The sequence below is a fragment of the Ornithorhynchus anatinus genome, chromosome 1, assembly GCF_004115215.2.
Source record: "Ornithorhynchus anatinus isolate Pmale09 chromosome 1, mOrnAna1.pri.v4, whole genome shotgun sequence".
NCBI classification, from domain to species: Eukaryota; Metazoa; Chordata; class Mammalia; order Monotremata; family Ornithorhynchidae; genus Ornithorhynchus; species Ornithorhynchus anatinus.
This window is the reverse complement of record NC_041728.1, coordinates 34074479-34097733: the sequence shown is the minus strand read 5'-3', so window position 1 is coordinate 34097733 and position 23255 is coordinate 34074479. Positions and strand designations below refer to the sequence as shown.

The window sequence follows — 23255 nt, the reverse complement described above, 5'->3', positions numbered from 1 at the left end:
AAGGGCAAGGAGAGATGGAAGAAAAGCAAAAGAGGAAGAAAAAATGGGGAGGGCAAGGCACAGCCATTCCCCAACTGCCCACCTCCCTGGGCCTGGCACCGGGACACGGGCACACGGCTTCCCTGTCCTGACTCCGGACGGCTTGGGAAGGGGAAGAGTTATCCCGAAGCAGATTTCGGCAGGCCCTCCTCCTTCTGACAAGCAGTTTGACTGATGGCAGAGCTCTCCTTTGCCTTCAGTGCAGAGCTCTCTTGGATCGTCCCCTCGCAGCTCTGGAATCTGAATCAGTCAGTGGTGTTTATTGAACGCTTACTGAGAGAGAACGATATTAACAGACATTCCCTGCCCGCAAAGAGCTCACAGCCTACCGCTAATAATAATTATAATAATTATGGTATTTGCTAAGTGCTTATTATGTACCAGAGAAGCAGTGTGGCTTAGCGGAAATAGCATGGGCTTGGGAGTCAGAGGTCGTCGGTTCGAATTCTGACTCCACCACTTGTCAGCTATATGACTTGGTTAACTTCTCTGTGCCTCAGTTACCTTATCTGGAAAACGGGAGTTAAGACTGTGAGCCCCACCTGGGACAAACTAGTAGCCTTGTATCTCACTGAGCACTTAGAACAGTGCTTGGCACATCGTAAGCGCTTAACAAATACCATCGTTATCCTCTCTCCATAATCACTCTTACCAGGCACTGTACTAAGCACGGGGATGGATCGGGATGGACCCAATCCCTTTCCCAAGTGGGGCTCACGGTCTCAATCCTCATTTTACAGGTGAAGGAACTGAGGCCCAGAGAAATGAAGTGACTTGCCCAAGATCACATAGGGGAGCCGGGATTAGAACCCGGGTCCTTCTGACTCCCAGACCTGTGTTCTGTCCACTATGCCATGCTGTGGGCCGGGGGTGTGTCTGCTTATTGTTTTATTGGACTCACCCAAGCGCTTAGTTCAGTGCTCTGCACACAGTAAGTGCTCAGTAAATACCACTGATTGGTTGAACAGTCTTGGGAGGCATGAGCTGTAGGTGGAGAAGACTTTCCCAAGCCAGTCTGGTAGATGGCACTAGAGCATGGCATAAGGAAGCAATTCTAGAGCACGAAGAATGCCCAAGAGGCAGGTGGGCACCTGTGCCCCTCTGTGGTGGGCAAGGTCCTGGGATCCGATGACCCACGTCTCCTGAAACTTTCTAAGCTAAACTCAATTTGCTCCTATCCACCCCAGCGCTCAGTACAGTGCCTGGCACATAGTAAACACCAAATACCATAATTATTATTAGTAGGAGTTTAAATTAGCCCAATCAGGAGAAGCAGCGAGGCCTAGCAGAGCCCACGCTTAGGAATCTGAAGGACCTGGTTTCTGATCCTGGTTCTGCCACTTCTCTGCTGTGTGACCTTGGGTAAGTCACATCACTTCTCTGGGCCTCAGGTCCCTCATCTGTAAATTGGGGATTCGACACCCGATCTCCCTCTCCCTTTGACTGAGTCTCAGGTGAAACAGGGCCTGGATCCTATCTGATCATATTGTATCGCCCCTTCTACAGTCTAGAAGGGGAGACAGACATTAATATGACTAAATAAGTCACTTATAATCCATAAAAGTACGAGAAATGGGCATTGCAAGAGCCTGAACCTTTGCAAAACTAAGTCCAAGTAATCTATAAATATGAACTTCATCCTTAAAGGCCAAATGGAATGTAGAGGGAGTGATGGAAATTACCGATAATTACCGATTATCCATCTTTACTGGATGGCTAAGCTCTAGCAGAGGGTATTCGGTAACAGGAGTGCTGTTGGAAACTTTGCATTCCTTACACATTCAGATGGTAAAGGGGAGTCAGGAGGTTGTGGGTTCTAATCCCAGCTCTGCCACTTGACTGCTGTGTGACCCTGGACAAGTCACTTGACTACTCTGGGCCTCATTCCCCTCATTTGCAAAATGGGAATTCACTGCCTGTTCTCCCTTCTACTTGAACTGCAAGCCCCTTGGGGGACCTGATGATTCATTCATTCATTCAGTTGTATTTACTGAGTGCCTGCTGTGTGCAGGGCATTGTACTAAGCGCTTAGATACAAATCATGATCCTGTATCTACCCCAGCGGTTACAGGGCTTGACACAGTGAACACTTAACAAATCCCACTTGTCCCCTAGACTGTAAGCTCATCCTCCTGTAAAATCGTTGTGGGCAGAGAATGTGACTATTTATTGTTGTATTGTACTCTCCCAAGCGTTTAGTACAGTGCCCTGCATGTAGTAAGCCTTCAGTAAATACATTTAAATGAAAATACCACAATTATGATTGGAAATGATGGCAGATTTTATTGCTCCTGCGCCCTCATTCAGCCTCAGGCTGGAATGTGAGCAAGGACAGTAAAGCACAGAATGCCTCTCACCCCTCTGTCCTTACCGGTTCATTATATGTCATGGACCATTTCGCCTTTTCAAGATGCTCCCAAGATTGCATAAAAATGACAGTTTATCCTCAAGATGGCTAAACTGTAACTAGTTGGTCAAGTTTCTTTTGGAGATTTTACCCCATTTCTGGGTTCAATAGAGCTGAAAACCCCTGATGGTATTGCCGTTTTTCTCCTAAGAGAGCCTGAGTGTGTTGGAATTCCTCTAGACTGTCCGTTCCTTGTGGGCAGGGAATGTGTCTCCCAACTCAGTTCTATTGGACTCTCCAAAATGCTTAGTACAGTGCTCTTGCACGGTGAGGTCTCAAACAAAATAAATAGAGAAGCAGTGTGGCCTAATGGATAGGACATTGTCCTGGGCGTCCATCCGTCAGTGGTATTTATTAAGCGCTTACTATGTGCAGACCACTGAACTAAGGGCTCGGGAGAGTACAACAGAACAATTATTTTTTATGGTACTTGTTAAGCACTTACTATGTGCCGAGCACTGTTCTAGAAAAGCGCTGGGGTAGATACGAGCTAATCGGGGCAGATGGAGTCAGGAGGACCTGGTTCTAATTCCGGTTCCTTCACTCGTCTGAAGTGTGACCTCGGGCAAGTCACCTCACTTCTCCGTGCCTCAATTACCTCATCTATAAAAGGGAGATTAGGATGTTGAGCCCCACGTGGAACATGCCCTATGGCCAACTTGATTGATTTGTATCTACCCAGGGCTTGGCACAGAGTAAACGCATAACAAGTACCATTTAAAAAATAAATACCACTGATGGAATGAATTCCTGATTACTTCTTTATGGCATCTGTTAAGCACTTCCTGAGTCCCAGGCACTGTTCTAAGTGCTGCGGTAGATACAAGGTCATCAGGTTGAACACAGTCCCTGTCCCCCATGGGGCTCACAGTCTTCATCCCCATTTTACAGACGAGGGAACTGAGGCTCCGAGAAGTGAAGTGACTTGCCCACGTTCACCCAGCGGACAAGTTGCAGAGCTGGGATTAGAACCCAGGTCCTTTTGACTCCCAGGCCCGGGCTCTGTCCACTAGGCCATGCTGCTTCTCTGGAAAAAAGGAGGTCAGAGATAAGAGTTGCAAACCTTCCAAGCAATTTGCTTTTCATTTCAAAAGCAATTTCTCAGGCTTCTAACAAACACATGCTTTGAAAATCTATCATCGTCATACATTCTTGCATTTAGATTTCAGGAACATATAATTTGTTTGAAATACTGGTCATTTATATATGTATGCCATACCCAGTGACTCTCTTACTAATATGGTCGTTGTTTGAAGATTACTCATGAGACAAGACACCAAATAAACACAGGTGGAGTACTTTCATTTTTCTTAACAGATTAAACATCTGCAATTATACTCGCCTACATAACCCAGAGGCTCTGGATTTTTTGGAAAAACAGTGGAATAATAATGGCATAAAATAAAATAATGGAATAAAAATAAATGGATGCTTTCATCATTACTGAAATTGCAACTTCCAGATCAGGGAGTATTGATTCTCTACTAGCAACTTGGTTCAATTTCTGGAAAAAAAGCGCAAAAAATAAAATTCAATCCAATTTGAAATTATGGTGGCCATTTACATGGAAAATTTCATTTCAAACTTGGTATTATCAGTCCTGACCCAAAAACTAACTCTCTTCCCCTCTTCAAAGCCCTACTGAGAGCTCACCTCCTCCAAGAGGCCTTCCCAGACTGAGCTCCCCCCTTCTCCCTCTGCTCCCCTCCACCGTCTGCTCCTCCTCCTTCCCCCTTCACCTCCCCTCAGATGATTAGATTGTAAGCCCGTTAAAGGGCAAGGACTGTCTCTATCTGTTACTGATTTGTACATTCCAAGCTCTTAGTACAGCACACATAGTAAGTGCTCAATAAATACTATTGAATGAATGAATGAGCCCCCTTCCCCTCTGCTCCCCTTCCCCTCCGGTCCCCACCCCAGCCTCTGCTCCTCCCCCTCCCTCTTCCCCTCCCTTCAGCACTGTGCTCATTTGTATATATTATTTATTACCCGATGTATTCTATTAATGAGATGTACATCCCCTTGATTCTATTTATCATGATAATGTTGTCTTGTTTTTGTTTTGTTCTGTTCTGCTTTTCTGTCTGTCTCCCCAGTTAGACTGTGAGCCCGTCACTGGGCAGGGATTGTCTCTATCTGTTGCCAAATTGTACATTCCAAGCGCTTAGTACAGTGCTCTGCACATAGTAAGCGCTCAATAAATACTATTGAATGACCTTGCGGTATCAATCAATCGGTCATATTTATTGAGCCCTTGGAAGACTACAGTATAACAGAGTTGGTAGACACATTCCCCGCTCACAACGAGCTAACAGTCTAGAGGGAGTTTACAGTCTAAATACGCAGGTCCTCAATTGACCAAAGAAATCAAAATTTTTCTTCTGCCCTTATAAAAATGGCTCCGTTAGCAGGACAATGCCTTCAGGGGAAGCAGCATGGCCTAGCAGAAAGAGCACAGGCCTGGGCGTCAGAGGTTCTGGGTTCTAATCCAGCCTCAGCCACCTGTCTGCCATGTGACCTTGAGCAAGTCACTTAACTTCTCTGGTCCTGTTTCCTCATCTATAAAATCAGTCATATTTATTGAGCGCTTACTGTACTAAGAGCTTTGGAGAGTACAACATTACAATATAAGAGTTGGTAGACACATCCCCTGCCCAGAACAAGTTTACAGTCTAGAGGGGGAGACAGACATTAATAGAAATGCATAAATTATGATATGGATGTAAGTGCTGTGGGGCTGAGGGAAGAGTGAGTAAAGGGAGCAGATCCGAATGCAAAGGGGATGCAGACAGGAGTGAGAAAAAAGGAGAGGAGGGCTTAGTCAGGGAAGCCCTCTTGGAGGAAATGTGTTTTCAGTAACGCACTGAAGGTGGGTGGAGTGATCATCTGTGAATGTGGAGAGGGGAGGGCTTTTCCAGGCCAGAGGCGGGACGTGGGCAGTGAGAGAGATGAGACTGAGATACAGTGAGGAGGTTGGCATTAGAGGAACAAAATGTACGGGCTGGGTTGTAGTAGGAGAGTAGTAAGGTGAGGTAGGAAGGGGCAAGATGATAGACTGCTTTAAAGGCGGTAATAAGGAGTTTCTGTTTGATGTTCTCAGAACGATGCTCAGCAGTTAGAATGGTACTCGGCACATGGTAAGGGCTTAACAAATACCATTATTAATATTATTATTATTATGTGGTGGTGAATGGGCATCCACTGGAGGTTCTTGAGGAGTGGGTTAAACATGGCTTGAACGTTTCTGTAGAAAAACGATCCGGGCAGCAGAGCGAAGTATGAACCAGAGTGGAGAGTCAGCCATTCAGTCAGTAGTATTTATTGAGCACTTACTGTGTGCAGAACACTGTACTAAGCGCTTGAGAGTGTCCAGTTCAACGATAGAGCAGATACATTCCCAGCCCACCACAAGCTATACCAGTTAAAAGATTCTGGCAAAGTTCACCATGGGTAGAATCATCTAACCAAAGAAGAATTCAGTCAACTGTTTATGAAAGGATTAAAGGAGTATAATAAAAGACAGGTCAGTGTTACTGGGGTGGCTGCCTAGGGGTTTGAAGAGGGCTCTTATGATCATAGTAATGGTATTTTTTCACCATCTACTATGTGCCGAGCACTCTGGTGATCAGATGGTCAGACACAGACCCTGTCCAGCACAGAACTCTCAGTCTAAGGTGCAGGGGAGAAGAAGAAGTGAATCCTCTTTTTATAGATAAGGAAACTGAGGCATAGAGAAATTAATTTAGTGTATAAGATCCTTGAGGTGGAGATTTTGCCTAGCAACTCTAGCGTGTTGTTAGAGAAGCAGCATGACGTAGTGGATAGAGCACGAGCCTGGGAGTCAGAAGGTCATGGGTTCTAATCCCAGTTCTACTACATGTTTGCTGTGTGACCTTGGGCAAGTCACTTTGCTTCCTCGTGCTCAGTAGGGCATTGAAGAGGGGAAGAGAGTTAGTTTGGCGGATGTGAGGAGGGAGGGCATTCCAGGTCAGAGGTAGGATGTGGGCCAGGGGTTGATGGCGGGATAGGCATGAACAGGGGACAGTGAGGAGGTGAGTGGCAGAGGAGAGGAGTGTAGGGGGTGGGCAGTAGAAAGAGCGAAGGGAGGTGAGGTAGGAGGGGCAAACTGATGGAGAGCTTTGAAGCCAAGAGTGAGGAGTTTTTGTTTCGTGTGAAAGTTGATAGGCAACCACTGGAGGTTTTTAAGAAGGAGAGTAACATGCCCAGAGCGTTCTGTGGGAAGATGATCCGGGCAGCGGAATGAAGAATAGATTGGAGTGGGGAGAGACAAGAAGAAGGGAGATCAGAGAGAAGGCTGACACAATCCCAGCTCTGCCACTTGTCAGCTGTGTGACTGTGGGCAAGTCACTTAACTTCTCTGCAGCGTGGCTCAGTGGAAAGAGCCCGGGCTTAGGAGTCAGAGATCATGGGTTCGAATCCCAGCTCTGCCGCTTGTCAACTGTGTGACTTTGGGCAAGTCACTTCACTTCTCTTTGCCTCAGTTCCCGCATCTGTAAAATGGGCATGAAGACTGTGAGCCCCACGTGGGACAACCTGATCACCTTGTATCCCCCCAGCACTTAGAACAGTGCTTGGCACATAGTAAGCGCTTAACAAATACCACCATTATTATTATTATTATTCTCTGTGCCTCAGTCACCTCATCTGTAAAATGGGGATTAAGACTGTGAGCCCCACGTGGGACAATCTGATCCCCTTGTGTCTACCCCAGTGCTTAGAACAGTGCTGTGCACATAGTAAGCGCTTAACAAATGCCAACATTATTATTATTATTATTACATTATTATGAGAGCCTGTACCAACATGATAGCTGTTTGGATGGAGAGGAAAGGGCAGATATTGGCGATGATGTAAAGGTGAGACCAGCAGGCGTTGGTAATGGATTGGTTGTGTGGGGTGAATGAGAGAGCTGAGTCAAGGATGACACCAGGATTGCGGGCTTGAGAGACGGGAAGGATGGTCATCCCGTCCACAGTGACAGGGAAGTCAGGGAGAGGACAGGATTTGGGAGGAAGATGAGGAGCTCAGTTTTGGACACGTTGAGTTTTAGGTGACAGGCAGACAGCCAGGGTGGGACGTCCTGGAGGCAGGAGGAGATACAAGCCTGGAGGGAGAAGGAGAGAACTGGGGAGGAGATGTCCATTTGGGTGTCATCTGCATAGAGATGATAGTCAAAGCCATGGGAGCGAATGAGTTCACCAAGGGAGTGAGTATAGATGGAGAACAGAAGAGGGCGAAGAACTGACCCTTGAGGAACTCCAAGAGTTAGAGGATGGGAGGGGGAGGAGAAGCCCGCAAAGAAGATCCAGAATGAACGGCCAGAGAGATAAAAGGAGAACTGGGAGAGGATGGAAGCTGTTAAGCCAAGGTGAGATAAGGTGTGGAGGGAAAGGGGATGGTCCACAGTGTCAGAGGCAGCTGAGTGGTCAAGGAGGATTAGGATAGAGTAGGAGCCATTGGATTTGGCAAGAAGGAGGTCATGGGTGACCTTTGAGAGAGAGCAGTCTTGGTGGAGCCGGGGGACGGAAGCCAGATTGAAGGGGGTCCGGGAGAGAGATGGAGTGGAGGAATTCAAGGCAACGCGTGTAGACAACTCGATCTAGGAGTTTGGAACGGAAGGGTAGGAGGAAGATAGGGTGATCATTGGAAGGGGGAGTGGGGTCGAGAGAGGGGTTTTTTTAGGATGGGGGAGACATGGGCCTGTTTGAAGGCAGAGGGGAGGAAGCCACTAGAGAGTGAGGAGGTTGGCAGAATCAAGGAGTGATAGCAGGCGGGCAGCAGAAGAGTCACCGGGATTCTCATCTATTTAAAAAAGAGAGAGAGAGAACAAAAGAAGCAGTGTGGCCTAGGGAAAAAAAAAACAGGACCAAGAATAGGAAGACCTTGGTTCTAATCCTGACTCTGCCATTTGTCTGCAGTGTGACTTGGGCAAGTCACTTCATTTGTCTGTGCCTCAGTTACCTCATCTGAAAAACGGGGATTAAGAGAGTGAGCTCCATATGGGCTATGGAAAATATCCAAACTGATTATCGTGTATCTTCTCCATTCCTTCCTTCCTTCCTTCCTTCCTTCCTTCCTTCCTTCCTTCCTTCCTTCCTTCCTTCCTTCCTTCCTTCCTTCCTTCCTTCCTTCCTTCCTTCCTTCCTTCCTTCCTTCCTTCCTTCCTTCCTTCCTTCCTTTGTGTTTCTTAAGGGCTTATTGTGTGCAGAGAACTGTAGGCGCTTGGGAAAGTTCGGAACAACAATAAACAGTGACATTCCCTGCCCACAATAAGTTTACAGTCTAGAAGCAGGGATACAGACATCAATACAGATCAATAAGATGACAGATATGGACCTACGTGCTGTGGGGCTGAGAGGGGAGAAGGGCAAAGGGAGCGAGTCAGGGTGACGCAGAAAGGAGTGGGAGATGAGGAAAAGTAGGGCTTAGTCTGGGAAGGCCTCTTGGAGGAGATGGGCCTTCAGTGAGGCTTTGAAGGAGGGGCCCAGTCTAGGCCCCGCCCCCACAGGCTCCGCCCCTCCTCCAGGCCCCGCCCACCTCCCCTCCGGGGAGGAGCCTCCCGGGGGGTGCGAGGCCACCGAGAGAGGCAGTTGGAGGCGGGAGGGGGCCATCGAGGGGAGGAGCGGTTGAGGGGAGGAGCCGTCGAGGGGGAGGAGCCGTCGAAGAGGAAGAGCCCAGGGCCTTGGAGTGTCGTCTTCGTCGTCGTCCCCCCGCCCACGCTATCCCCACCTCCCAGCTTTGGTGCCCCCCCAGCGGCGCCCCCTATTGGCGGTGCGGAACCCGGCCGTTGGTGGGGTGGGCTGTGGGCCTCCATGGGGGCGGCTGGGGTCCCGGGCCACCTCCTCCTGCGGGCCTTCCTCGTCCTGCTGGGGCTCCGCCAACTGCCCCCGTCCCTCCACCTCCGGCGCTCGGAGGAGGCGGCGGTGGTGGTGGTGCCCCAGAGGGTGACTCCCCGAGGCCGGGCCGGGCCGGCCGAAATGCCCGGGGCGCTCTCCTACGTCCTGCCCCTGGACGGCCAGAGCCGCCTGCTCCGCCTGCACCCCAAGAAGCTGCTGCTGGCCCCCCGCCTGCCCGTCTTCACCTACACCGACGGCGGGGCCCTGGCCGTGGACCAGCCCTTCGTCCCCGACGACTGCTACTACCACGGCTACGTCGAGGGGACCCCGGAATCCCTGGTGGCCCTCAGCACCTGCTCGGGGGGCCTGCGGGGGATGTTGCAGGTGGGCCCGCTGGTCTACGAGATCGAGCCCCTCCCGGCCTCCAGGACCTTCGAGCACTTGGTCTCCCGGTCGGGGGCCGGGGAGCCATCCCCGATGAAGTGCGGCCTGACGGACGACCTCCTGAGCAGCCTGCGCTTCCCCGGCCCGCAGGCGGGCAACGTGACTCCGCGACAGGGCCCCATGGACGGCTGGTGGACCCACAGCCGCTTCCTGGAGCTGGCCGTGGTGGTGGACCACCGCCGCTTCGTCTACTCGCGGCGGAACGAGACGAAGGTGCGGGAGGACGTGGTCAATGTGGTCAACGTGGTGGACTCCCTGTACCAGCTGCTCAACCTGAAGGTCTCACTGGTGGGCATCGAGATCTGGACGCAGCGGAACCTGGTGGACACGGACGCCAGCATCTACGAGGTGCTCAAGGACTTCAGCCTGTGGAAGCTGGACAGCCTGTCCGGCCGCCTGCCTCACGACTGTGCCCACCTCCTCGTCGGCCGCAGGTTCGCCGGCGTGGTGGGCCTGGCCTTCGTCGGCGGCATCTGCGACCCCCGGGCCAGCTCCGCCGTGGACGCGTTCGTCCGGGACCGGCTGCTCCCGGCGGCCCGCACGGTGGCCCACGAGCTGGGCCACAACCTGGGCATGGCCCATGACTTCGGCTCCTGTTCCTGCCGCCGCAAGCTGTGCGTCATGCACGCCTTCCTCTCCGACGCCAACGTCTTCAGCAACTGCAGCTACCGCAATTACTTCTCCACCATCACCCAGCGGGGTCTCTGCCTGGTCAACGCCCCGCCGGCTGAGGCCGTCTTCCGGCTGGAGCGCTGCGGGAACCGGGTGGTGGAGCGCGGGGAAGAGTGCGACTGCGGGCCCCCCGGCGACTGCAAGTGGGACCTCTGCTGCAGGACCGACTGCCGGCTGAGGGCCGGGGCGGTCTGCGCCTCGGGGCCCTGCTGCAGCGACTGCAGGATCGCCCCGGCCGGGAAGCTCTGCCGTCCGCAGAGCGGCGAGTGCGACCTCCCCGAGTGGTGCGACGGTGCCTCGGCCGGCTGCCCGGAGGACGTGTTCAAGCAGGACGGGACCCCGTGCGGCCAGGACGCCCGCTGCTACCGGAAGTGGTGCGGCGACCGGGACGGCCAGTGCCGGGCCCTCTTTGGGCCGGAGGCCCGCGGTGGGCCGCGGGCCTGCTACGAGGAGGTGAACGTCCGTGGGGACCGCTTCGGCCACTGCGGCCTCTGGAACTGGCTCTACCACAAGTGCCAGGGGGACGACGTCCTGTGCGGGAGGGTCCAGTGCCGGGACGTCCAGCGGCTCCCGGCGCTGGCTGACCACACCACCGTGGTCCAGACAGCCCTGGACGGCGTCACATGCTGGGGCACCGACTACCACGTGGGGATGGGCATCCCCGACGTTGGGGACGTCAAGGACGGCACCGCCTGTGGGCCGGGCGGGATCTGCGTCGGGCGGCGCTGCGTCGGCCTGGCCACCCTGCGCTACGACTGTGAGGCCGAGAGGTGCCACTCCCGGGGGGTGTGCAACAGCAAGAGGAACTGCCACTGCCATTTTGGCTGGGCCCCGCCCCACTGCGCCACCCGGGGCTTCGGCGGGAGCATCGACAGCGGCCCCGCTGCCCCGGACCGCCTGCTGCCCACCATCTGCTTCATCCTTTACACACTGGCCGTCTTCGCCCTCTTCTTCCTCGGGACGGTGTTTCACCCGTCCCTCGGGGCGCTGCTCAGACCCCGGCCGGGCCGGGGCGAGCGCAGGAAGGAGGCCGGACGGTCTGGCTGGAGAAGCTATCTGAGGAGGATGGTTCACCTCTAGGCGGTAGCTGGGTGGTCCGGAGATAGGCCCCAAGGCCGGCAGGACGTGATGGGGGGATTTTCCATCTCGCCCCAGATGAGGCGTGAGCGAGCCGGAGGGATCGGCGGCCTTCTTTTCGAAGAACGCCCCCTCACCCCACCCTGGCCCCAATCTCCTCCTCCACTGGCGGAGCTGAAGATTCGGGTCCCGAGCCGACAGGCCGATGGGGCTCTGGCCAAGATCTCCTCCTGGTGCCCTTCTTTCTCCTTGGCAGCTGGGGATGGAGAGCAGGAGGGACCCGCCTCGGGCCAAGACGGCTCCCCGCCCTGACTCCTCGCACGCCGTCAGGAGCCAAAGGACGGCGGCGGCTTTTCTCCGTCCGGCCTGGATAGGCCAGGACTCTTCTGAGAAGTCGCTGTCTTGGACTCACCCTCTCCCCCCTGCCACCGAGAGACCGTTAAATGCCACTCATAGCTCACGGGGCTGTCGCGATCGTTCCGTTTGAATAAAACTCAATATTTTAAAAATTCGACATAGGCCTCCACCATCGATGAGGGGACGGGAGAGGAAAAAGGAGATGAATGGACAGAACAGTCACTCAATCATTGCAGGGCACACTACTAAGCGCTAGGGAGAGGATGGGGCACCAGAGTTGGTAGGTATGTTCCCTGCCCGTGACGAGCTCTCGGTCTAGAGGCAGATGAGTGGACTGCCAAGAGCTGAGGGTCATATTTCTATTCTTCCAGGATCCGTGATATGAGAAGGCCTCATTGTTACCGGATCCAGCAGAGAAAACTGAAAGGGAATTAATAATCACCACCGTGGCATACGTTAAGCGCTTGCTATGTCCCAGGCCCAGTATTAAGCGCTGGGGTAGACACGAGTGAATAGGGTTGGACACAGTCCCTGTCCCCCGTGAGGCTCACGCGCTCAGTCCCCATTTTACAGATGAGGTAACCGAGGCACAGGGAACGAAGTGACTCGCCCAAGGTCACGCAAGTGGAAGAGGCAGGGTTAGAACCCATGACCTTCTGACTCTGGGGCCTGTGCTCTATCCTGTACACTGTGCTGCTTCTTATGGAAACCTCATTGAAACTCACTGGCTTAAACCAAAAAAGAGAAATACTGATAATAATAATGATTGTGGTATTTGTTAAGCGCTTACTATGTGCCGGGCACTGTACTAAGCGCCGGGGTGGATACCAGGAAATCGGGTTGGACATGATCCCTGTCCCATGTGGCGCTCATGGTCTCAATCCCCCATTTTACAGATGAGGTAAATGAGGTCCGGAAAAGTGAAGTGACTGGCCCCAGGTCACACAGGCAAGCCATGGAGGTGGAATTAGAACCCATGACCTTCTGACTCCCAGGCCCGGGCTCTATTCACCCCACCATGCTGCTTCCCATGAAGTAGACCATCACGATGACTGACCCCTCTCCATGGAAAGCCAGTTGATCAATCAATCAACCAATCATTTATTGAGCACTTACCGTGTGCAGAGCCCTGTACTAATATAACAGCACTGGTAGACAAGTTCCCTGCACATAAGGAGCTTATAGTCTAGAGGGGGAGATGGACATTAAAATAAATTACAGATATATACATTTCTATATATTTCTATATGTAAGTCCCATGGGGCTGAGGGGCGTGTGAGTAAGAGGTACCAGTTCCAGTAAAAGGGCACTGCAGGAGGGAGAGGGAAGAGGGGGAAAGAAGACTTAGTTGGGGAAGGCCTGTTGGAGGAGATGGGATTTTTAACAAGGTTTTGAAGGAGGGGAGAGAGCATTCCAGGCCAGCGGCGGGACGTGGGTGAGAGGTCAGAGGCGAGATAGAGGAGATGGAGGTACAGTGAGTAGGTTGGCATTAGAGGAGCGAAGTGTGTGGGCTGGGTGTGTCGTAGGAGAGCGGTGAGGCGAGGTAGGAAGGGGGCAAGATGAGGGGTTGCTTTAAAGCCATGGTGAAGAGTTCCTGTTTGAGGCAGAGGTGGACGGGCAACCACTCGAGGTGCTTGAGGAGTGGGAAAACGTAGCCTGAATTTTTGTTGTTGTTGTTAGAAAAAAGATCTGGGCAGCAGAGTGAAGTATGGGACTGGAGTAGGGAGAAACAGGAGGGAGAGAGGTCAGCAAAGCGGCTGATGCAGTAGTCAAGGCGGGATAGTACGAGGGATTGATTAATGTGGTGGCAGATTGGATGGATTAAGGAAAGGGCGGATTTTAGGGATGTTGTGAAGGCAGAACCGCCAGTATTTGGTGAGAGAATATGGGTAAAAGTGCAGTAAATTCTCATAACTGTGGTTTCTCCAACTTTTCAATGAATAGGTAAATGAATATCTCGTTGCCAGTTATGGCAACTGAATTCGAAAAGGTAGCTCTCCCTCACCCTTTCTGTTTCAAAGATGAGGAGCGTCATCTGGCACCCACGGAAGTCAGGAGAGTCACATATGCCCAGTCTTCCACATGGTGTGGAAAATCTTTCCGTTGTACTAAGAATCTCTCATTCAATCAATGGTATTTTTTGCACACAAATTCTCCCCAACCCCATATTAGGAGCCCTATAATAATTATGGTATTTGTTAAGCGCTTACTATGTCCAAAGCACTGTTCTAAGAGCTGGGATTGATACAAGGTAATCAGGTTGTCCTACATGGGGCTCACAGTCTTAATCCCCATTTTACAGATGAGGTAACTCAGGCACAGAGAAGTGAAGTGACTTGCCCAAAGCCACACAGCTGACAAATGTGGGACAGGGACTGAGTCTGATCTGACCGAATTGTATCTACCCCAGCCCTTAGAATGGTTCTTGGGACATTCATTCATTCATTCATTCACATTTATTGAGCACTTACTGTGTGCAAAACACCATACCAAGCGCTTGGGAGAATATGACCTAAGAATAAACAGACACATTCCCTGCCCACAATGAGCTTACAGTCTAGAGGGGGAGACAGACATTAATAATAATAAAATTAATAATGATGGTATTTGTTAAGCGCTTACTAGGTGACAAGCACTGTTCTATGCACTGGGGTAGATACAAGGTTATCAGGTGGTCCCACGGGGGGCTCACAGTCTTCATCCCCATTTTACAGATGAGGGAACTGAGGCACCGAGAAGTTAAGTGTCTTGCCCAAAGTCACACAGCAGACAAGTGGCGGAGTGGGCATATGACCTCTGACTCCCAAACCCGTGCTATTTCCACTAAGCCACGCTGCTTCTAATATATTGCTAATATGAATCGATCGATCCCAGATAAATTACAGATAGGTACATGAGAGTAGAGATATGTACATAAGTGCCTCAGTTCCCTCATCTGCAAAACGGGGATTCAAAGCTGTTCTTCTTCCTACTTACCCTGTGACAGGCTGTGGGACCTGACCGTCTTGTAGCGATTTCAGGACTTAGTATAATCTTCCAACTTCTTTAACCATTTGATCCCTTTCTCGCATCCCTTTCTCCTTCTCCTTGCCTACATTGATCCTTGGGGACTTCGATATCCACATAGATATTCCTGATGAACCCGCTGCTGCCCGCCTTCGCTCCCTCCTCAACTCCGCTGATCTCCTGCTCCACCCACCCCACCCGCCCTCACCAACTTGGACACACACTCAATCTCATCATCTCTAATCGCTGCACATCTCTAGCCTCACCAACTCTGAAATCCCACCGCTCTGACCACAACCGTCTCACCTGCCTCCTCTCCCACACGCCTCCTCCCCGTAAATCTGTGTTATGCCCCCACAAAGACCTCCAATCTCTCAACCCCATCCAACTCTCTCTAACCCATCAAGCTCCGCTTAGCCTCTATACCCCATCTACCCCCTCTTGATGACCAAATAGACATTCTCAACACCACCCTCTCTACTGAACTCAACTAAGGGATAGCTCCCCTATCCCTTCGCCGCTCTCTTACCGCTAACCGACAGCCCTGGATCACCTACATGATCCGCTTCCTTCAATCTCACGCCGAGCCGCAGAACGCTGCAGGCAGAAATCTAAATAACGGGCCGTCTTTGTCCACTTCAAGTTTATCCTTACATGTTTTAACTGTCCTCTCCTCTGCCTAGCAGAACTATTTCTCTCCCCTTATTGACACCCGTGCCCATTGCCCTCGCCAATTGTTCCAGACTTTTAACTCCCTCCTCAGGCCCCCTGCCCCTCCACCTCCCTCGTCCTTTGCCCCCAATGAGCTGGCCATCTGCTTTATTAAGAAAATTGACACCATCAGGTGTGAGCTCCCTAAAACCTCCCCTGCTCCTCCTCAGTCCCTCCCCATTCCGGCCCCCTCTTCAGCTCTCCTATCCATCCCAGGAGTATCTTCAGAGGAGATCTCCTGCCTCTCTCAAACACCACCCACCACCACCTGTGCATCAGACTCCATTCCTTCACACCTCATCAAAACGCTTGTCCCCTCCCTTCTATCCTCCCTAACTGCCATCTTCCACTGTTCACTTTCCAATGATTTCCTCCCCGCTGCTTGCAAGCATGCCTATATTTCCCCTATCCTAAAAAAAAAAACCCCTCCGTTGACCCCACGGCTCCCTCTAGGTATCGCTATCTCCTTCCCACCCTTCCTCTCCAAAAATCCTCGAGTGAGCCGTCTACACCCGCTGCCTCGAGTTCCTCTCCTCCAATTCTCTCCTTAACTCTCCCTCCAATCTGGCTTCCATCCCCTTCACTCCACAGAAATCGCCCTCTCAAAGGACACCGATGATCTCCATCTTGCTGAGTCCAACGGCCTCTACTCCATCCTAATTCTCCTCGACCTCTTGGCTGCCTTCGACACTGTAGACTGTCCCCTTCTCCTAGACACGTTATCCAACCTTGGCTTCACTGACTCTGTCCTCTCCTGCTTCTCCTCTTACCTTTCTGGCCATTCATTCTCAGTCTCCTTCGCAGGCTCCTCCTCTGCCTCGCACCCCCTACCTGTATGTGTGGGGGGGTGGATCCCTCAAGGTTCAGTTCTGGGTCCCCTTCTATTCTCCGTCTACACTCACTCCTTCAGAGAACTCATTGGCTCCCAGGGCTTCAACTACCATCCCTGTGCGGATGAAACCCAAATCTTCATCTCCTTCCCTGCTCTCTCTCCCTCCCTCCGGACTCACATCTCCTCCTGCCTTCAAGACATCTCTACTTGGATGTCCTCCTGTCACCTCAAACTTAAAACGTCCAAAACAGAGATCCTTACCTTCCCACCCAATCCCTGTCCTCTCCTGGACTTTCCCATCACTGTAGATGGCACTTCCATCCTACCATCCTTCCCATCTCACAAGCCCGTAACCTCGGCGTTATCCTTGACTCCTCTCTCTCATTGAACCCACAGATTCAATCCGTCACCAAATCCTGTCAGCCCCACCTTCACAATATCGCTAAAATCCGTCCTTTCCTCTCCATCCAAACTACTACCACATTAATGCAAGCACTTATCCTATCCCGCTTGGATTATTGCATCAGCCACCTTGCTGACCTCCCTGCCTCCCATCTCTCCTCACTCCAGGCCTTACTCCATTCTGCTGCTCCAATCGTTTTCCTTCAAACACATTTAGGCCATACTTCCCCACTCCTCAAGAAACTCCAGTGGTTGCTCATCCACCTCCGCATCAAACAAAAACTCCTCCCCATTGCCTTTAAAGCGCCTAATCACTTGCCCCCTCCTACCTCACCTCGCTGCTCTCCTACTTCATATTCCAGCCCGCACACTTCATTCCTCTAATGCCAGCCTTCTCACCGTACCTCCATCTCGTCTGTCTCACCGCTGACTTCTCGCCCACAACTTGCCACTGGCCTGGAATGCCCTCCCTCCTCATATCAGATAATCACTCTCCCCTACTTCAAAACCTTATTGAAGGCACATCTCCTCCAAGAAACCTTCCCTGACTAAGCTCTCCTCTCCTCTTCTCCCAATCCTTTCTGCGTCTCTCTTACTTGCTCCTTCATTCATCCTCCCTCCCATTCTCACAGCACTGAGAGAATAAATAACTGAAATTTATTAACTTATTTATTTATTTGTATTAACATCTGTCTCCCCTTCTAGACTCGTTGTGGGCAGGGCATGTGTCTGTTGTTACATTGTCCTCACCCAAGCACTTAGTACAGTGCTTTGCTCACAGTAAGCATTCAATAAATAGGATTGAATGAATGAATGAAAGGTTGGACACCGTCCCCGTCCCGCATGAGGCTCATGGTCTCAACTCCCGTTTTACCGAGGAGGTCAGGGTCACTGAGGTGCAGAGAAGTGAAGTGCCTTGCCTAAGGTCACAGAGCAGAAAAGTGGCGGAGTCAGGATTAGAACTCATGACCTTCTGACTCCCAGGCCCAGGCTCCATCCACTGCGCCACGCTGCTTCTTGAGAGGCTGGTTACAAGCTGGGCCCTTGTGACCCCAGAGACGGTCAACGACCTCTCCCCAAATGATCGACGCACCCCAATCTCACCACGAGGGGCCCCAGACCGCCTCGCCCAGAGACGGAGATGTCCAAAAATCTAAGAATAATGATGGTGATACTGATGGTGTTCGTTAAGCGCTTACTGGGAGACAAGCATCGTTCTAAGTGCTGGGGTAGATCCCAACTAAATCAGGTGGGCAAAGGACCCTGTCCCACACAGGGCTTCCAGACTTGATCCCCATCTTCCAGGTGAAGGTCCTGAGTCCCAGGGAAGCGAAGTGACAATCCCGAGGTCACGCAGCAGACAAGTGGCAGAGCTGGGACGAGAACCCAGGTCCTTCTGACTCAAAGGCCCGGGCCCCAGCCACCAGACCACGCCGCTGATTTTGAAAGAAGAGGGGTAAAGAGAGAGGGAATAATAACAATAGTAACACTAATGCTAACGGTAGTTGTAAAGCGCTTCCTGGGTGCCGAGCACCGTTCCGAGAGCTGGGGTAGATCCAGGTCAATCAGGTTGGGCACAGTCCCTGTCCCCCCTGGGGCTCACGCTCTTCATCCCCCTTTAGGGATGAGGGAGCTGAGGCCCAGAGAAGCTAAGCGACTTGACAGAGGTCAACCGGCAGACCCGTGGGGGAGCTGGGAGGAGAACCCGGGTCCTTCCGACTCCCGAGCCTGTGCTCCATCTGCTCAGGGGGGAAGGGGCTGGGGGGTGGGGCGGGTTCTCTATGACCTCAACGGTACCGGGCCCACTGAGGATCCAAAAGGAAAAACGATCTTCTACCCGATCGGAGGAAGTTTGATTTTTTATTATCATTTCACCACCTGGCAAGAGCCAGGCGAAACCCCCAACCCCAATGGAGCCCGGCTCGGACGAGCGTCGCGGTGTCTCCGGGGGCGGCGGGGGGAGGGACGCCCCTGGGTTCGGGGTCGGGGTCGGGGTCGGGGTTGGGCCTCCGGGACGGGTTTCACCTCGGGAACGGGGTCACGGTCGGGTCCCGGCTCCTGCCGGGGCTCGCCTGTGCGTCTTCTGAAGGGCAGGAGCCTCTTCGTCCCCTTGGAGAAGATGAAGAAGAGCAGCGAGAGGAGGAGGAGGAGGCAGAGCAGGATGACGCCGAGGACGATCAGGGTGTCGGTAAAGGAGAAGACCTTGGGCGAGGGCCCGCTGTCAACGCTGCCCCCGTAGCCCTTCTCGATGCAGAATGGGGGCGACCAGCCGTAGAGGCAGTGGCAGTGGCCCCGGTTGTTGCAGATCCCGTTGAAGTTGCACTTCTCCTCTCGGCAGTCGTACCGGAGCACGGAGTAGCTGACGCAGCGGTGGTCGAAGCAGATCCGGCCGGGCCCGCAGACGGAGCCGTTCTGGACAGCGCCGACGTCGGGCCGCTCCACACCCGTGTGGTGGTCGATCCCAAAGCACAGGATCCCGTCGACGGCGGTCTGCACCACGGTGGCGTGGCGCTCCAGCGGGGGGATCCTCCGCACATCGGTGCACTGGAGCCGGCCGCAGAGCACGTGGGCCTCCTCACACCGGTGGTAGGCCTCCTGGCTGTGGCCGCAGTTGCCGAATCGGTCCCCGACGGAGTTGACGTCCCTGTAGCAGCTGGGCGGGGCGTCCCGGGCCTCGGACCCGAAGAGGTCGCGGCAGCGGTGCAGGCGGTCGCGGCAGAAGCTCTCGAAGCAGAAGGCCGTCTCGGAGCAGGGCGTCCCGTCCTGCATGTAGACGTCCTCCTGGCACCAGTGCGAGGTGCCGTTGCAGTACTCGGGGAGGTCGCAGGCGTCGACGGGCGGGCGGCAGAGCTTGCCCGAGGAGGCCACCCGGCAGTCCTCGCAACAGGGGCCGTAAGCGCACTCGGCCTCAGGGCGGAGGCGGCAGCCCTCCCCGCAGCAGGGGTCCCGCTGGCACTCCTCGGCCGACCCGCAGTCGCAGGCCTCGTCCTCCTCCACCACGCCGTTGCCGCACTGCTGCGGGGCGACGACCAGGCGGGCGTCGGGCGGGTGCAGGACGCACCGCGTCTGGGGCTGGGAGGTCAGGTCCACGTACCTGGCGTAGCTGCAGTTGCTGAAGGCGTTGGCCGGGGCGGGGAAGGCATCCATGATGCACTTGGCCTGGGGGCAGAGGCAGGAGGGCAGGTCGTGGAGCATCCCAAAGTTGTGGCCCAGCTCGTGGGCCACCGTGATGGAGAACTCCATCAGCCGGTCGTCGAAGAAGGCGTCGATGCCGGCCGACAGCATCCGGTCGCACACGGTGCCGACGAAGGCCTTGCCCAGGAAGAGCCCATACTCGTGCTTGACGAAGAGGTGGGCGACGTCGTGCGGCAGGCGCCCGTACAGGTACCGGTTCTTCCACTCGGCGAAGGCCAGGAGCAGCTGCTCGATGCCCGTGGCCACGTCCAGCTGGTTGCGGTCGGTCCAGATCTCCAGGCCCGTCAGGTAGATGAAGGCCCCCAGGGGCCGGTACAGGGAGTCCATCATGTTGACCACCTGCAGGACCTCCTGCAGCACGCGGCTCTTGTTGCGCTCGACGTGCCGGTAGCGCAGGTGGTCGACCACCACGGCGAACTCCACGTGCCGGCTGTGCGTCCACCAGCCGTCGGCCGGGCCGGACCGGGGCCGCGGGCCCTCCGGGCGGTCGGCCCGCCGGGGCGGCTCGTCCTCGGACAGGCCGCAGCGCCAGCGCGGGGTCCCCCCCCGCCCCTTCCCGCCCCCGGCCGCCCCCTCCCCGTCCCCGTCCTCCCCGTCCCCTTCCTCCTCCTCCTCCTCCACGCGGGACACCACGTGCTCGAAGCGGGACGAGGCCGGGAGGGGTTCGATCTCGTAGACCAGCGGGCCCACCTGCAGCATCCCCCGCAGGCCCCCCGAGCAGGTGCTGAGGGCCACCAGGGAATCCGGGGTCCCCTCGACGTAGCCGTGGTAGTAGCAGTCGTCGGGGACGAAGGGCTGGTCCCGCACCAGGGCCCCGCCGTCGGTGTAGGTGAAGACGGGCAGGCGGGGGGCCAGCAGCAGCTTCTTGGGCCGCAGGTGGATCAGGCGGCTCTGACCGTCCAGGTAGAGGTGGTAGGAGAGGCGGCCGGGCAGGTGGGCGCCCTGGCCGCGGGGGATGACCCGGCGGGGCACCACCACCTCGGAGGAGGCCAGCCGCCAGCCGGCCCGGGGCTCCCGCGGCGGGACGGCCGGGGGCGGTGACCCTTGTCCGGTCCCCGGCCCCGGGACCAGCAGGACCAGCAGCAGGAGCAGCAGCAGCAGCAGCAGAGAGGCCGCGCCCCCCATGCCGGCCCCGCCCGGGAGCGGGAGGAGGAGAAGGAGGAGGAGGGAGGAGGAGGAGGAGGAGGAGGAGGAGGAGGAGGAGGAGGAGGAGGAGGAGGAGAGGGAGGGCGAGGCCCGGCGGGGAGGGCGGGACCCGACAGCGCCGCCCCCGCGGCCGTTGCTCCGGCCACGCAAGCGCGCACAGGGTGTGGGGGGAGCGGTTGGGAGGGGCGGGGCCGGAGGGGAGGGGGAGATGGGACCTTCACTGTGGGACACTATATTCATTCAATAGTATCTATTGAGCGCTTACTATGTGCAGAGCACTGCACTAAGCGCTTGGAGTCGGCAACAGAGACAGTCCCTGCCCACCGACGGGTTTACAGTCTAATCGGGGGAGACAGACGGACAAAAACAATAGCAGTAAATAGAATCGAGGGGATGAACATCTTATTAAAACAAAGCAATAAATAGAATCAAGGTTCCCCATCTCCCTGCCCCGGCCAGGGTCGTGGGACATTGTGCTGCCCCCCGGAGCCCTGGGATATTGTGCTCCCCAGCCCCCTGGGCTGTGGGAAATTGAGGTCCCCAGCTCCCCACCCCTCACCCGGGCCGTGGGACATTACATTCATTCAATCGTATTTATTGAGCGCTTACTATGTGCAGAGCACTGGACTAAGCGCTTAGAATGTACAATTCGGCAACAGATAGAGACAACCCTGGCCACTGAAGGGTTTACAGTCTAATCGGGGAGACAGACAAAAACAACAGCAATAAATAGAATCAAGGGGATGTACATCTCATTAACAAAATAAATAGGGTAATAAAATATATACACTCCTTACATGTGTGTATATATACACACTTACTCTGTGCCAGGCACTGAAATATGCACTGGGGCAGATAAAAGCTCATCAGCAACAGTCCCACATGGGCTCACTGTCTTAATCCCCTTTTTACAGATGAGATAGCTGCATCACAAAGAGGTTAAATGATTCGTTATTGCTCGTTAATTGTTCTCAGTGCTGTCACCTCACTGACTTCACCATGTCCTTCCACCCCACCTCCCATCTGCCCCTCCCAATCCTCACCTTCCCCTTCCCCTCTCCCTCCCAGTTCTTTCCGGCACTTTCCTCTGCCTCTTCCCCTCCTCCCCACCCCCTCCCTAGAATCCCACTTTACCAGCGCCATCCCTCACCCCTCTCCCCTTGTGCTCTCCCCCACCGAACCACCCCCTTTCCCTTTCCTCTTCCCCACTCACCCCCCATCCCAGTTCTCCTGTCCCATCGCCACCCCTCATCCCCCTCTCCCCGCCCGGGTCCCTGCCATCTCATTCCCGTCCATACCCTCCCCTCTCTCCGCTCCCTTCTCCCTCCCTCCTCCGCCCCCACAGCTGCTGCCAAGTGTGGCCTATGGAACCCCCACTCCATTATAGGTAGGCTCCCTTTCATTCTTGACCTTTTCCTTTTCCCGCTCTCGCCTCCTCCTCGCCCTTACGGAGACCTGGCTCACCCCTGAGGACACGGTTTCTTCTGCTGCTCTCTCCAGCGGAGGCCTCTCCTTCTCCCACTCCCCCAGGCTCACCGGGAAAGGAGGAGGCGTCGGCTTCCTTCTCGCATGCCATTGCCGCTTCCGCATTATTTCCCCTTCCCCCTTTCACCTCCACTCAGCTAAGCCCCCTTTCCCTCTGCTCCTCCTCCTCTCCCTTCCCCTCCCCTCAGCACTGTGCTCATTTGTATGTTTTTTATTACCCTATTTATTTTGTGAATGAGGTGTACACCCCCTTGATTCTATTTATTGTGATTATGTGGTCTTGTTTTTGTCATCTGTCTCCCCCGATTAGACTGTAAGCCCATCAATGGGCAGGGATTGTCTCTATCTGTTGCCGAATTGTATATTCCAAGAGCTTAGTACAGTGAACTGCACAAAATAAGCGGGAAGGGAAATGACTTGGCCAAGGACTCCCAAGTGGAGGCACGTGGCGGAGGGGGCTGAGGACCCAGGGCTGCTTCCGCCTTCCAGGCCCGGGCTCTCACCACTCATCAGAATAATGATAACAGTGCTTAAGCGCTTCCTTTGTGGAGGGCACTGTACTGAGCACTCTGGGAGACTGTAGGCGACCGCTCCGCGATTTAGTTTGCTCCATCGCGGGTCACAC

The 23255-nt window shown here is 54.3% G+C and overlaps 2 protein-coding genes across 2 annotated transcripts; one reads left to right on the top strand and one right to left on the bottom strand.

Annotated features, from left to right (window-relative positions):
• Positions 1-9087: 9087 nt before the first annotated feature.
• LOC114807995 (disintegrin and metalloproteinase domain-containing protein 21-like) lies at positions 9088-12010 on the top strand. The gene has a single exon (XM_029055172.2). It carries the CDS (start codon positions 9280-9282, stop codon positions 11497-11499), a length of 2220 nt encoding a protein of 739 aa, XP_028911005.1. The 5' UTR covers positions 9088-9279; the 3' UTR covers positions 11500-12010.
• A 4965-nt stretch (positions 12011-16975) lies between these two features.
• On the bottom strand, positions 16976-23243 carry LOC114809196 (disintegrin and metalloproteinase domain-containing protein 20-like). Its single transcript, XM_029058515.1, has 4 exons — positions 23219-23243; positions 20621-21042; positions 18971-20509; positions 16976-17005 (listed from the first exon to the last, which is right to left on the bottom strand). The coding sequence occupies exons 1-4, from the start codon at positions 23241-23243 to the stop codon at positions 16976-16978; spliced, it is 2016 nt and encodes a 671-aa protein (XP_028914348.1).
• Between the last annotated feature and the right edge of the window lie 12 nt (positions 23244-23255).

What these genes read in the sequence shown, in the direction of transcription:
- LOC114807995 (XM_029055172.2), top strand. Translation starts at nt 9,280, where the DNA reads ATGGGGGCGGCTGGGGTCCCGGGCCACCTCCTCCTGCGGGCCTTCCTC.
- LOC114809196 (XM_029058515.1), bottom strand. Translation starts at nt 23,243, where the DNA reads ATGGAGCAAACTAAATCGCGGAGCG. An exon ending in TCGAGCACGTGGTGTCCCGC is followed by an intron (nt 20,510 to 20,620) that starts GTGGAGGAGGAG and finishes GGCCTGTCCGAG; the next exon opens with GACGAGCCGCCCCGGCGGGC. An exon ending in ACACCCTGATCGTCCTCGGC is followed by an intron (nt 17,006 to 18,970) that starts GTCATCCTGCTC and finishes ATGTGTTTGAAG; the next exon opens with GAAAACGATTGGAGCAGCAG.